Here is a 15,246-nt window from a genome sequence, read left to right on the forward strand (position 1 = left end):
CGCTAACGATTTCCAGGTCACGAGCAGGAGCACAGGTACATTTATTACTCACTAACACATTTCCCAGATCTCCCAGCAGGTGCACAGGTGCCTTTGTTGCACACTGATACATTTCACAGATCTCCCAGCAGGTGCACAGGGTACTCTTTACCTAGCACGGCGCCCATCGTGGTCATCGCGGGCATTGAATGCACTAAAAAATCGGGTGCGACGCGACCGACGCGATGCCTGCGATTTCCCATAGGGATCAATGTTAAATTTCTAAATTGACCCGATTTTACTGTTCAATGCCTCAATTGACACGATTTTTCCATAGGAAACAATGTTAAATGGCCACAGAGGCCAAATAGCCACCCTGAAGTGTGAAATGGCCCCCACAATTGGTAACGCCACCCCACGATCAACGTGAACCCGAAGCGTGGCGAGCGCAGCGGTACGCGTCCTACGACCTTTTCATACCCCCACTATCCACGTCGGCATGGAGTTGAGAATAGAATAGTGTGGCGAGCGCAGCGAGCCACCGAGCCCGAAGCGTGGCGAGCGCAGCGAGGGGACGCGGATACCTGTGAAGCCCGCGAAGGGACGCGTTTACCTGTGAAGGTATCCGCGTCCGCTCGCCACGCTTCGGGCTCGGTGGCTCGCTACGCTCGCCACCCTATTCTATTCTCAACTCCACGCCGACGTGGATAGTGGGGGTATGAAAAGGTCGTAGGACGCGTACCGCCGCCGCTCGCCACGCTTCGGGTTGACGTTGATCGTGGGGTGGCGTTACCAATTGTGGGGGCCATTTCACACTTCAGGGTGGCTATTTGGCCTCTGTGGCCCATTTAACATTGTTTCCTATGGAAAAATCGGGTCAATTGAGGCATTGAACAGTAAAATCGGGTCAATTGAGGCATTGAACAGTAAAATCGGGTCAATTGAGGCATTGAACAGTAAAATCGGGTCAATTGAGAAATTGAACATTGTTCCCTATGGGAAATCGCGTCGGTCGTGTCGCACCCGATTTTTAGTGCATTCAATGGGCGCGATGCCCGCGATTTTTTTTACCTGCGATGCCCACGATCAAAATTGTGGGCGCCGTGCTAGGTAAAGAGTACCGTGCACAGATGTCTTCATTACTCACAGACTCATTCCCCAGGTGCCTGCATTACTTATTGATGCATTTCCCAGGTCTCAAAGCAGGTGCATCCATTAATCATGGACACATTTCCCAGGTCACTGAGCAGGAACACGGGAGCCTTTGTTACTCACACATTTCCATGGTCTCCTAGCAGGTGCACAGGTGCTTTTCATACTGACACATTTTAAAATAGTCACAGGTGGAGCGAATAATTTCACTTGTGATTCTATGAGGAGACCTGGAAAACATGCACTGTTTGGGGTCCTGAAGACCGACTTTATAGCTGTCCTCAAGGCAGTCTAAAGGGGTATATTCAAGGAGCGATCTGACTAAAATAAGCACAGATCACTCTTTGTGTATTAGATTAGGTCCCCAAGCTGCGCCGAACATACCTGAGCCTGCCACCTGCTTACATACAGATAGTGGTAGATGCTCAAATTAGTTCAGTAAAACTTTTCAGGTGCATGCAAGGGAGGGGTTAATACTTAGTAAGTAACAAGACATTGGTTCCCCCGGCACACTGAATAGTTTTAGCAACCAGTCTTGAACACTACATGATAATAGAATTCAGAGATATTGGTTACATATACCTGCGCAGGTGTATGACATGCCCCCAAGCTGCCACCTGCTTACTAGAACTAATGGTGGCAGGGGAGCACCGACCTGCAATCGCCGGAGAGGTGAGGGGGAGTGATGGGAGGGGAGAGCGCCCACTTGGGGGGGGGGGCTGGAAAGGTGATGCGCCAGTTGTGCACACCTTCATCTTAGTGGTATGCCCGGAAGGTTTCCGGGACAGCCCACTGCGGCAGCGCAGCTGAGCCCTGAAAATTTCTGGGCATACCACTCAAGTGGTTAAACAAGGTGGGTAATATTGAACCTTGTGGGTCTTGACTTTTGACCTTACCCCAGCTGGAATGTATGCCATTTACCACCACTCTCTGTCCCCAATTGTGCAACCAGTTTTTAATCCAATTACAAATTTTATCTCCTATCTCTAAATTACCTAGTTTTATTAATAACCTTTTATGAGGCACAGTGCCAAAAAGCTTTACCAAAATCAAGAAGTATCCTCATTTATTTTCTTACAAATGTAACACTTTTAACATGAATTATTACCTCGCACCAATGAAACACAGCTCACACCAATTGTTCTCTGTGTCATGTCTGACATTCCTCCAATGCCTATTACAGAATAAATGACGCTGCAAACACCAGCACAGTGTATCCATTCTATTACCAGACTGATGCATAGTATAAGTGCAAACAGTTTATTGGTTACCATCATGGCTTAGTAAGTAAGTAAGTAAGTTTTATTTATATAGCGCGCTTTCTCCAACAGGACTCAAGGCGCTTTACAGACATTAAAAATAATGCACATACTGTAATACAAAGGGTTGTCAAAACGGGCAACAATGGCAATACAGATATACATCACACATAGAGATATGCACTAGATGCATTCTAATGAGGGACATGGACAACATATATACTGAGCTGTACAGCACCCAGGCAGCCATTCGTCGGCGCCACATGGTGATTGCACCAGCCAGAAGGGTAGACAGGTAAGACAGTACAGATATAGGACACATACAGATATATACTAGATGTACTCTATTGAGCGACACGGACACGGGAACATATATTTACTGAGCTATGCAGCACCCAGGCAGCCAATCAGCGGCGCCACATGGTGATTTCACCAGCCAGATAGGTAGCCAGTAACAGTACTGATATATATATATATACTAGATGTATCCTGATGGGGAACATGGACATGGGGAACATATATTTACTGAGCTATGCAGCACCCAGGCAGCCATTCAGCGGCGCCACATGGTGATTGCACCAGCCAGATGGGTAGACAGGTAAACAGGTAAAACAGTACAGATATAGGACACGTACAGATATATGCTAGATGTATCCTGATGGGGGACACGGACATGGAGCACACAGTGTATGCCGCTGCTGTCAGGCTATGCACAGCAGAGGCGCAACACGCGGTGCGGGATAACAGGAATAAAATTTAAGAGAATACTACAGTGGCATACAAGGCAGTATTAAGACAGTGGTAAGGTCAATAAAATTATATTTCACATGTTTCAGGGAGCAGCAGATGATCTTTGTAGCAATAATGGAGCAAGGTGGTCCAGACGCGCAAGTGGATGATATAGTCAGAAGGGTATACAGAGCAAGTAGGTAGATGAATGCGGTCCTTAGCAGAAGAGTTAGCTGACAGGATAGTCTCCATTGTTCGTCTGATGTTTCCCTTCTGTTTAACTCCTGTATAACTCCAGCTTCGATATAACTATTGTAATATCACTTAGAATCTGATCAGCCTTGGCTATATCAGCCTAGCACTCACTATAAGTAGGGCTGCTATCAGGTGTCCACACAAAAATCACCCCACCCACACTAGCCTTCCTCCAACAACAAAAGGTCACCAATTAAGTAAGCAAATGGTGATAGGGCAGTCTATACAATACAGAATCAGTGATTTCCTGCCTTAATTCAAAGTTTAAAATAAGAAGGGGAAATATGCTGTAGTCAATTACCAATAAATTTCAAAGCTGGGATATACAAATTCAAAGCAATAGGGTTTGTTGGGTGTTGTAGTCAATTACCAATAAATTTCAAAGCTGGGATATACAAATTCAAAGCAATAGGCTTTGTTGGGTGTTGTAGTCAATTACCAATAAATTTCAAAGCTTAGTAGTAGATGCCCCTGACTCGGTGGAACGGGACAACATCCACCGCTCCCCTGTTATCACGGGCAAAATCCCACAAGAAGTTATTGATCAGAATTGGATTGATTTCATTGCTTATAGTTTGTCCAGTCTTTTGAAAAAGACTTTTCAGGTGCTCGTAGACCAGTTCCACAGCCCAGATTGAGCAGCCGCGGATTTCCATCTCCTCGCGATCCCCACTTCGAAAGAGGAAGCCTTAAAAGGAGGAAAATGGAATAGGGTAATTTGAATCAAAAGAAGGGAATGCTCGTAGGCTCATGCAAGAAGTAAATTAAACCATTTATTATCGTCTACATACGAGTGCAATATACAATATATGTTTCATATAGTCTCTCGTATCTTTCCTGTTTGTGACCAAGTCATAATGTTTCAGATCTCACTATGGGACATATTTATTCCAATCTCCATCATTATGGGCATGGAGAACATAGAGATGGGAACAGAGGAAGAGGGGGGAAAGTCTTGCCATCGTTAATCCCTGCCCCCTCCCAAAAGAGCCGTGAACGCCGGTATTTGACTGGTAAGTCTGGCACAGTATTTAACTTAAAAATAAGTTTCTCCTGCTGTACCATAACTTGGGCACTAGGTGGCACCGTTTAACATCTGAGCATTGCTTCTCCTGACGGACACCAAACAGCAAATACGTCCCTTTAACCCGTACAAACCTTCTTTCAGCTTTCTCAGTAGCTTTTCTGAATATCTAACAACTCCGAAATGGACCAGAGCCTGAGGGACACGATAGTCGGCCAACATGGTTATTTTATGGATGTCATAGAAACCGCCATCATTCTTTCCATCCAGTACGGCCCAGATGTCTCCTACCAAGATCTGAGCCCGCTTGTAGAAGGCCACCCTCTGACCCTGGGGACAACAAGGGATTTGGTTAATAACCAATCTCTCAATGCTTTTTTAATAGCCGCAGCTCATAAAAGCACGAGATACATCACATAACTACCTACCACCCGGAGGGGCAACTGCAAAATATAGGATGCCAATTCTTAGTGCAAATGTTGTATCTACTATGTGTTAGGTCAGAAAATGCGTATGTATTCTGTGTCGCATGTAATGTGGACGCAATTGTGGCCACTTCCAGCAAATATCTGCCTTTATTCTGAGTCGGCTGTATCTATGTGACTGCAACTCCCCCGGAGCCCTGCTTTCGAGAGCAGCCACCAAAACCATGGTCAGCATTTCCACCAGTCGATCCTTAGTGCAGGAGATCCAACATGAGACGGATCTCCTACGCATACACTTGATTCAACATAGGACGCAACTCTGTGTGTACGCCCATCAGGGCCGAATTGTAATGGGGGTACAAGGGGTCAGTACCCCTGGGCCCCCCTCTAGCTATTTTTTTTAGCTAAATATTTTGTGCATGGGCGTGGGGTAGTGCTGCAGCTTCACCTATCTGCCAATGATTAATGGTGCTTAGCATCGGGAGCCAAGGCACACTGATTGCACAAGTGTGCAGTGCATTACTGGGAGTTGACTAAGTCCCATGACACTTTGCACCAGAGGCTGAGACATTTGTGCTGAGCTCTGATTGGTGGAGCTCATTACATGCTTCTCAGGCCCATGGACAACAGCAGCAGCCTAGTCATGGGAGGGTTTTTAATCAGAGGCAGCACTGGGACTGTGAGGTCTCCAACAGAGTAAGGTGCAGAGGGACAAACACAGGCTTTTCATGTGGTATGTATGTAGGTGTATATGTGTGTGTGTGTGTGTGTGTATATAAATATATATATCCCCTGCAGTTACCCATTGACCAAGTTTATACTGCCTTTACTATACTGTGTTTTGACAGTGCAATATTCTCCCATGCAGTTTGCGGCCAGTAATGACAAGTGCAGGGGGGGGGGGCTGTCTAAAGTGCCCCGGACCCCCCGAAGGATTAATCTTGCACTGACGCCCATGGGACATTTATTTTAGGTACACCACCGCCGCCTGAAAACACCCATCCAGCAGCATGTGAGTAGGGGAAGATCTCTGAATTTTTATCAATCGCTAAAAATCACGGGATGCTCCTAGGATAAAAATGTTCAGGTCTTTTTCCACACAGATACCATAGGCCACAGATGTAGATTTATCAAAGCTTGGAGAGAAAGTACCAACCAATCAGCTCCTGCCATTTTTCAAACATAGGGCCATATTCTCTACGATTCAAAAGTGATAAAATAGAGAGAGATAAACAGCCAGCCAATCAGCTCCTACCTGACATTTTTCAAACACAGTCTGTGACATGGCAGGTGGGAGCTGATTGGCTGTCTGTTTATCACTCTCCATTTTATCACTTTTGAAGCTTAGAGAATATGGCCCCTAGACTGTGTTATAGTAGTTATGTGTGGATTGGCTGGTACTTTATCTCTCTCCAAACTGTCATAAATCTCCCCCTTAGTGATGTATGGTACCTTGTAGAAGGGATGAGAGTGCTGATATTTCAGCTCCAAATACTGGTCATGTGACACAGTATCCTTCTGCAACAGGGCAGATGCGGGACTATGATGTCACCAAATGTGGTCACTCCTACTCCCAGTAGTGTCAACACTGCTGCACAGCACTGGAGCGACTTCCAGTCATAAATGTACACATTACATAGAATACTATTGTCAATTTGGTATATATATATATATATATATATATGTGTGTGTGTGTGTGCGTAAACAGGTTCACAGACAACCACAAAGAGGGGGGGGGGGGGGATTCCAGCTGCCCAGATACCCCCTCTCCCCACAGCCTGGCCAGCAAGTAAGAGGGGCATAATGGAGCTGCTGTACAGGCCTAGTGACCGCAGATTTTCCTACCACGTCTGCTGGCTCGCACTCAGCCACTGCAACGGAGGGGGGGGGGGGGGGATTATTCTGGTTCATTCGCTCGGATGCGAATTCACATCCCTGCGAGTGAACCAGATACCGCCTTGCGAATGGTAGTACGCCGGCCCACCATTCGCAAATCGCGTACGTTAGCAATGGCTGTTTTACATAAATATCCATTCGCACGCCACTGGGACCATCCCACGTATTGTGATGGTTGCCGACCATCGAAAGATGTGGAAAGGTGCAGCCATATGTAAGATTGCTCTGAGGGGGAAGAGGACGGGCAGCTGACGTTCGGTGAGATCAGCTGTCTATTACTTGTTACGTGCTGTTATTAATCCTTCATGGGCTGTTGACAATCGCTCTACAATCATTTATATATAGCAGTGCAGCTGGTGGGGGGCACTCAGACCCCTAGATCCCTCCTGGTGAATAGTGTATACAGCAGCGCCCCCTTCTGGATAAAGAGCCTAATGCTGGAGACTAGTGTATATAGTGGCTGGTCTCCACAGCTGACTAGTTTATATATATATATTTTTGCCGTTGCTCCAACCTGGAAGTCCCCTTCGTCTCTATAGGAGGGGAAATTCTCCACCACCAGCTGCATCAGCTTCACGGCACTTTTCTCGCTCTTCTTCACGCAGTTCAGGAACGAGCCTCCGAATTTCTTCATCAGGATCTCTCCGGTCTGATGCAGGATCTCCAGGCGGGTGTCGATCATTGTGATGGGGACATCGGTGTCGGAGCGGAATACACGCTGCAGCTGCTCCAGCGTTACGTTGGAGTAATAAGACGCTGTCGTTATGGGGATACCTAAAGGAAAAACATCGGGATTTATGACATCAAATACAGTACGTCGCCTGTGAATGCGTCCTCCTGAGTCTCCTGCCCGTGTTAGGACAGATCTGAGCGTTATGGGTGGTAATTATTGCCTTTGCGAGTGAACCAGAATAAGGGCCCTTGTGTATGGCTGGTTTTATTTTTGTCATTGCAGTGCGTGCATCTTTTTGTGGTGAGAACTGAACAAAACGCTTGTAGTTAAATCAGGTTATTAGTAGTAAATGGCCCTGACGGAAGCTCTGGTTAGTCACACAGCTGCAATGTTTATCAGTGAGCTCTGGAACAAATACTTTTCCTGCCAAAGAAACCACAGTTGAGCCCAGGTCAGCGTGTAATCGTGTGACACAAAAACGTGCAACACAAGAGCTGAGAATTTAGCTCATCGACAGCAAGTTTCTCTGTGAGTGCCTACACATGTATCGGGATGCAGTCAAAACCCCGACGGTAAAAATCCCAAATGGGTCAAAATACCGACAAGGACAAAATCCCGACATTTAAAATCCCGACAAGGACAAAATCCTGACATTTAAAATCCCGACAAGGTCAAAATACCGACATATAGAATGTACAGGTGAAACAGTCAACCTGAATTTTAGTCGACAGGTCGCGAGGTCGACATGGGTTTTTTCACTGTTTTTTGTGCCGACAGGCGGTATTTCATGCCCTACCATCCACTAGGGCGTGGTGGGAGAATAAAATAGTGTGCCGAGTGCAGCATTGCGAGTGAAGCGAGCGATACGAGGGGCTGCGGTTCACTTCCAACTGTGTCGACATTCGGGTCAAAAAACAGTGAAAAAACCCATGCGACCTGTCGACCGAAAGTCATGTTGACTTTTTCACCTGTACATTCTATATGTCGGTATTTTGACCTTGTCTGGATATTAAATGTCAGGATTTTGTCCTTGTCTGGATTTTAAATGTCGGGATTTTGTTGTTGGTATTTTGACCCATTCAGGATTTTGACCGTCGGGATTTCATACCGAATCCTATGTATCACCCATCCTAAGTTTGCCTGGAGCCTATGAAAGAAGGGATCTAGATGGAAGGGATCTAGATGCACATACGCGCAGCTATAGCATATGTTGTGGTAGAGAACTGTCTGACAGGATCAGGTAATAAAGTCAACATGGTTCAAACTGCTGATATACACTAGGTTGAAGCCATTGGTAATGGCGGTTTCAGGATGTGGATGGATGGTTGGTTAGGATTGGGTGGTGGGAAGAGGTTAGGGTTAGGTTGCAGGGAAATGGGTGCTCAGGGATAAATGCTCACCAGAATGCTGGAAGTGACTGTAACAGCCCTGCAGGATCTGGGAGACAACACTGTAGCCACCATTGCAGACACCAGGAGAAGAGACCACTAGAGCACCAAGGACTCATCCTGCCAACAGGCATCATCCAGGTAGATATGATGAACATTCAACGTGGTCATTTTCAATATGTTGAGCAGTGGGGTAACAATGCACCGCAGCCCAAGGGCTGGTGTGGGGGAGCCTGGGTCTCTGTCTGCAGATTCCATGCAGTCTGGCTGTTCACATGGCATCTGTCAGGGCAGTGCACGGAGTACATTGCTAGATTCCCAGAGCACTGATGCGCTTTGAGCACCTATCTCATGTTAACAAGCAAGAAATCCCTGCAACGTGCATGTTAACCCTGACAACCAGCATGTAATCCCTGCCAACAACCATGTAACCCCTGGCAATGAGCACATAATCCCTGGCAACAAGCATGTAACTCCTGGCAACCAGCATGTAATCCCTGACAACGAGCATGTAACTCTCTGGCAATGAGCAGTAGGTAAAATGTATAATTAATGTATGGGGGGGGGGGGGTGCAAAATTTCTAGTTACGCCATTGATGTTGAGCATGTTGACATGCTGCATGTCAACAGTTCAACCCTGTCAACATTATCATGTTAACATCATGTTTGGACATTTAAAGACTCAACAAGTCTATCTGTATCAGAGCCGAAGCAATGTGGGGTTTTTGGCTGCTGTTGCTGCATATTGCACAAGGCCAAGGGACTGGCATGTTGCTGCCCAAGCGGCCCCGGTTTGCAGTGTGCTCCCTGCTGTGTGCCCCCCCCACCAGTGCTTGTCCTGTATACATGACGCTATATGAGCAGGGGGCAGAGTGTGTTGGCCCTGGGCACCTCTGAGCCTTGCTATGGCATTGCTCTGTGAAGTTATCTATTAGGCTACATTAGATGTTTCAGATCATTTATCAGGCCACCATTAACTATGCTGTGTGGGTCAATGTGCATTGGTCATTAAGGTGTGTGGCATAATGTGTAAGGAGCATTACAATATGTAGAATATTGTGTAAGGGTCATTACGCTGTGTAGTACAATGTGTAATGGGCATTAAGGTGTGTGGCATAATGTGTAAGGGGCATTACTGTTTGTATAGCATAATGTGTGTTGGGCAGTACGATATGTAGCATATAATGTAAAGGTCAATATGCTGTGTGGAATAATGTGTAATAGGCATTAAGCGGTGTGGTATAATGTGAAAGAGGCATTACTGTGTGGCATAATGTGTAAAGGGCATTATAGTGTGTGGCATAAGGCGTAAAGGGACTTACAGTGTGTGGCATAATGTGTAAGAGGCATTACAGTGTGTGGCATCATGTGTAAGGAGTATTACGATATGGGGCATAATGTGTAATAGGCATTACAGTGTATGACATAATGCCTAAGGGGCATTATTATATGTGGTATAATGTGTAATGGGCATTACGGTGTGTGGTATAGTATGTAATGGGCATTACGGTGTGTGGTAAGTATGTAATGGGAAATAGATTGTGTGGCATATTGTGTAACGGGCATTATGGTGTGTGGCACATTGTGTAAGTCGCAATACTTGTGGGGTATAATGTGTAATGGGCATTAAGGTGTGTGGCAGGGGAATTACTGTAAGGTGGGTAAATTAACAAATAATGTAAGAGGCATGAATCAGGAATGAAAATATAGTTTTATGGATTGCTTGAGGCTCCAACCTGCTGTTTTGCCTAGGACCCCAATTTGGTGTAATTCCGGCTTTGCCAATTAGGTACATGGGGATTCTGAATGATGGGATAACTTTGAGAACATGCACCGATAGCGTAACACACTAACCTTCATCCAAGGCTCTGTTTATGGCGGCACAGAAAGCCCAGTAGCCGCTATACTCTTTGGCCTTGTATCTGACCAAGAACTTCTTCTCTTGACTTTCAGACCAGAAGGAGAAGTTTAATGTGTCTGCAAAGAACACCCAGTTGACGGCGTCTTCCCCGGAGCTCTGCGGGTTCAGTTCATGGAGAGACTTCCATCCCGTAAGGCTGATCTCCTTCCGCCCAAACTTCTCGAACAGCTTCTCGGCCAGAGAGCTCACGCCCTGCGGCTCCACAGACACATCCTTGCTGTTCTCAGTGATGAACTTCCCGGTTTCCCTGGGCGCTAGAGGGGCTGACATTCTGACGATCTGTCCTGTTAACAGACAAAAATGAAACAAGCTCGCCCCTTTCTTAAATGCACATATACTAAATTGTCAGGCCTATGAATGAAGCAATTTGTGTTGTCATTAAAAAAAAACGTAAAAAATAACTAAGCTCATTAATTATATAAAAAACTAGGTGATTCATCGCGCCCTGCGGGCGCTCTTCACACTGGCGTAAGGGGCTGCGCCCCCTTAATTTGTGAACATTTGTATTGTGAGAAATATGGTTAGAATTGTATGAAAGATGGCCTGTATTGCAACTTGAGTTATAGGTGAAATGTGTTAAATAGAGAGCATATGATTTGGAAGGGGGTGTGTATTGTTTTGTTTAATTAAAAAGCAGTTACAGAGTAAGATGTACATTGATAGTGTAAAGGGTACAGTGACATTTGTGGGTGTGGGGGGGCGTGTTGTTGAGGTGTGTGTGTGTGTGCTATACTATAGTAGGGTGTTTTTGAGTCAGCGGCTCCCCACTGGCGGAGGTCACGACACAGGAAAACAGGAGGCTGGGTAGTGATAGGGGTGTGTGGGCATAAGGGGGACTAAAGAGGAGGGTGGGGGACACTGTGCAGCTTCTGCCAGTGGGTGAGGGTCCAGCGTGGCAGTACAGGACGGTGCCCCTGAGTCAGTGTCTCCTCCTACTGGATGGGAGTTATGGTGCATGACAGCAGGAGGCTGGGTGGTAAAGCATGATAGGGGAATGTGGGCAACACACGGTGAGCGGGTCCCCACTGGCGGAAGTTACAGGGTAGGAGAACAGGAGGCAGGGCAGTGATAGAGGTGTGTGGGCATGAGGGGTAGTAAAGGTTTTTGGCTGTTGCTGAGTATGGATAGGCATTGGTGCAGACGCCATCGATGGTTGGCATTGATGGCGATTTTGCACCCTGCCATCGATAGTAGTAACATATTACTTGGATAACCATCGATTGTTGTAGCTATTGATGGTCATCCATTATATCTATATCTGACTGAATAGGCCGTGGGTCAATTAGAACTTGGTGGCGGGACTTCCGGGTGTGGGGGGTGGAGCTATGCTCTGTGTCCTGGCACCTTAAAAAATTTTGAAACTTGATCGGTTCTCCTTTGCCATCGATGTAGGGAAATCATCTGGTCCTCCCACATCAAATGGCAAAAGTATTAAACATCGGCCATAAACCATTGATTATTTGAAATCATTGATGGTCGATGGGCATCCCTAGAACTGGAGGAGGGTGGGGGACAGTATGCAGCTCCCGGCAGTGGGTGAGCGTCTCCTCCCACTGGGAGGGAGTGAGCGTGCATGTGAGCAGGAGGCTGTATAATAGTGGTATGTGGGCAAGACATTGATAAAAGTTGTGGCGCGGGTGCAGAGGACCGTGGGGACACTGGCAGTGGGGGAACCTGCAGCGCGGCAGACAGGGCCGGATTTTCCACCTAGGGGCGGCACCTGCTTGTGGCGGTACAGGATCCCCCATTGTCATGGGGGTACGTGAAATGCGGGAGCGGGGTCGAGGGGGTCCGCTGGGGGGTGGAATTGCCGGAAGGGGGTCAGGGGGGTCTGCAAATTGCGGGAGGGGGGTGTGCAAGGATCCGCGATTAGCGGGAGGGGGTCCGCAAATCGCGCGGGGGGCTTGAATCGCGGGAAGGGGGGTCTGCAAATTGCGGGAGGGGGGTTGTCGGGGTCAGTGAATTGCGGGAGGGGGGGTTGGTGAGGTCCGTGAATCACGGGAGGGGCGCGGGGGTGCCGTGAGTCAAGGGAGGGGGGGGCGCAGGGGGGGTGCCGCGGGGGTCCGTGAATTGCGGGAGGGGACATAAATTGCGGGAGGGGGGTAGTAGGGGGCTGCGAATTGCAGGAGGGGGGCTGCGGGGGTGCCGTGAATCGCGGGAGGGGGGGGGTCCGCGAATTGCGGGAGGGGGCGCTGGAGGGGGGGTGAATCGCGGGGGGGTCCACGAATCGCAGGAGGGGGGGCGCGGGAGGTGCCGAGGGGGTCCGCAAATAGCGGGAGGGGGCGCTATGGGGGGTTCCGTGAATCGTGGGAGGGGGTCCGCAAATCGCGCGGGGGGGCTAGAATCGCGGGAGGAGGGGTGCAAATCGCAGGAGGGGGGGTGCAGTGAATCGCGGGGGGGGGGGGGCGGTGGTCCGCAAATCGCGCGTGGGGGGGGGGGTGTTTGTGGGGGTCCGGGGGGGGTGCTGGCAGGGGGGGGGGGTGCGGGAGTAATGGTGGATGGTGGCTGTGGAGTAATGGTGGATGGTGGGTGTGTACTGTAGCCCTGGCTAGGCGGGGGGAGGTGTTGTCAAGGGGGTGGAACGTTCTACACATGAAAACGTTCTACACACTGGTCTTTTCCCTGGCGGGGCGGGTTTGTGTATCCCGCTGGGCGGGAACGTTATATACACAGGGGATGAGTGACAGATCTGGCTAAATATATAAGAGCTATAATTTAAAAAAAATAATAATTCTACTTTATTATGGACCTTATTCCGGTCCGTTCGCTCACATGCGAATTTGCATGCAAGCTCGATGGTTTGCGCACACAGATCACACAAAAAATAAATGCATCATAGGTGCTAAATCTCAGGTGTGGATGTGGAATTCATCAACACACACAAGCTATAAAGTCAGGAGTGGTGCGTTTCAAACAACAACAACACACCTGATTTCATTGCTGGCAATCAGTATCAATGCAAACACATTGTAACATTATGGTGAAGGCTTTAACAAATTACAATCTTGAGCCTTTGGCACAGCTTACTGTAAGACAAAATTTTACAGCAATTTTGGACATTAAAAAATCCAGAGGTTTTCCCGGACAACGCAGAGCGGGTCAGCTAGTGATGAATAAAAATGATTGCTTGGCAATTTTCACACCAATTTTGACAATTTAAAACGGTACTTGTTTCCTAGCACGGCCACAATCGCGGGCATCGTGTACCTTAAAGTTAAGGTACACGATGGACGCGATGGACCCGATTTCCTTTGAAATCAGGTCCATTTTGCCGGCAAAGGCAAAATCGGGGGCATCGCGTCGGTCGCGTGCATTAACATGGCCCCCGACGTGACCGACGCGATGCCCGCGATTTTGCCATAGGCTTCAATGTTAAAATATTTTTAACATTGAAATCGGGAGCATCGCGTCGGTCTTGTGCCATTATAATGGCACAAGATGAGATGGACTTGATTAAGTCCATCTCACATAGGAAACAATGTGAAATGGGCCAATATGACCCATTTCACATTGTATATGGCCCCGCCATGGGTTACGCAACCCCATTGTGTCACCCCACGATTGACGCCAACCCGAAGCGTGGCGAGCGGCGGCGGTGCGCGTCCTCCGACCTTTTCATTCCCCTACTATCCACGTCGGCGTGGAGTCGAGAATATAAAGTGTGGCGAGCGCAGCGAGCCACCGAACCCGAAGCGTGGCGAGCGGACGCGTATACCTGTGAAGTTATACGCGTCCGCTCGCCACCCTTCGGGCTCAACTCTACGCCGACGTGGATAGTAGGGGTATGAAAAGGCCGGAGGACGCGCACCACCGCCCCTCGCGGGCTCGCTGCGCTCGACACGCTTCGGGTTGGCGTCAATCGTGGGGTGGCGTTGAGGGGGTAAAATTGGGGGTCTGGGGAATACTTTACATTGAATCCAATGTAAAATAGGGTCCCAGGGGCCCTATTCACATTTGATTCAATGTAAAAATCGGGTCGATCGCATGCGATTTGGTCGCATGCGATGCGACCGACGCAATTTTTCTGACACGATCACCCCGATGCAAATCGGTGTGGCCGTGCTAGGAAACAAGTACATTTAAAACTCTTAAAGGGTTAGACTCCAGCTTCTTTTTCAGAATATGGAGTTTTGCAAGGGGCCACAAATTTGACAACTGAAATCCACAGGGGGGGGTGTCACTTGCGTATGATCCATGTGTGCAAGTGGGTCATATGCAATTGACCCCCTCTCTGTTGATTGAAAGTGTCAGATTTGTGGCCCAAGACTCGTTAACCTTTGCAATGCTGCATGTTCTGAATAAGAAGTTGGAATTTGAATAACACATGAATAAGAAGCTGGTGCGTGCGTAAGAAGGCAACTTCAGCCTGGTTTTATTATGAAGGTGTAAGAGGAAGCTGCTGATACAGGCAGACTCACCTGATCCTGTGGTGGAGAGCGTGCGTGCGTAAGAATCTGGTTTTATTATGAAGGTGTAAGAGGAACCTGCTGACACAGGCAGACTCACCTGATCCTGTGGTGGAGAGTGTGCGTGTGTGAGAGCGAG

General features: G+C 48.0%; 1 protein-coding gene across 2 annotated transcripts; it reads right to left on the reverse strand.

The window, feature by feature from the left end:
- Window positions 1-2,375: 2,375 nt before the first annotated feature.
- Window positions 2,376-15,246, reverse strand: LOC146020840 (queuosine 5'-phosphate N-glycosylase/hydrolase-like). 2 transcript variants are annotated; one of them, XM_083154354.1, is made up of 5 exons: window positions 15,208-15,246; window positions 10,635-10,985; window positions 7,234-7,493; window positions 4,533-4,728; window positions 2,376-4,062 (listed from the first exon to the last, which is right to left on the reverse strand). In XM_083154354.1, the coding sequence occupies exons 2-5, from the start codon at window positions 10,969-10,971 to the stop codon at window positions 3,830-3,832; spliced, it is 1,026 nt and encodes a 341-aa protein (XP_083010480.1). In that variant the 5' UTR covers window positions 10,972-10,985; window positions 15,208-15,246; the 3' UTR covers window positions 2,376-3,829. The 2 variants fall into 2 exon arrangements, with proteins under 2 accessions (XP_083010480.1, XP_083010479.1); XM_083154353.1 differs by having other exon boundaries at window positions 15,120-15,232.

This window comes from Crinia signifera, chromosome 7 (genome assembly GCF_055691185.1).
Source record: "Crinia signifera chromosome 7, ASM5569118v1, whole genome shotgun sequence".
NCBI classification, from domain to species: domain Eukaryota; kingdom Metazoa; phylum Chordata; class Amphibia; order Anura; family Myobatrachidae; genus Crinia; species Crinia signifera.

Bases quoted from the DNA above. Each gene is read 5' to 3' on its own strand.
- LOC146020840 (XM_083154354.1), bottom strand. From the start codon at position 10,971: ATGTCAGCCCCTCTAGCGCCCAGGGAAACCGGGAAGTTCATCACTGAG. The intron at 7,494-10,634 runs GTTAGTGTGTTA...TTTTTCCTTTAG, and splicing joins AAACAGAGCCTTGGATGAAG to GTATCCCCATAACGACAGCG. The intron at 4,729-7,233 runs GTTGGAGCAACG...TGTTGTCCCCAG, and splicing joins GAGACGAAGGGGACTTCCAG to GGTCAGAGGGTGGCCTTCTA.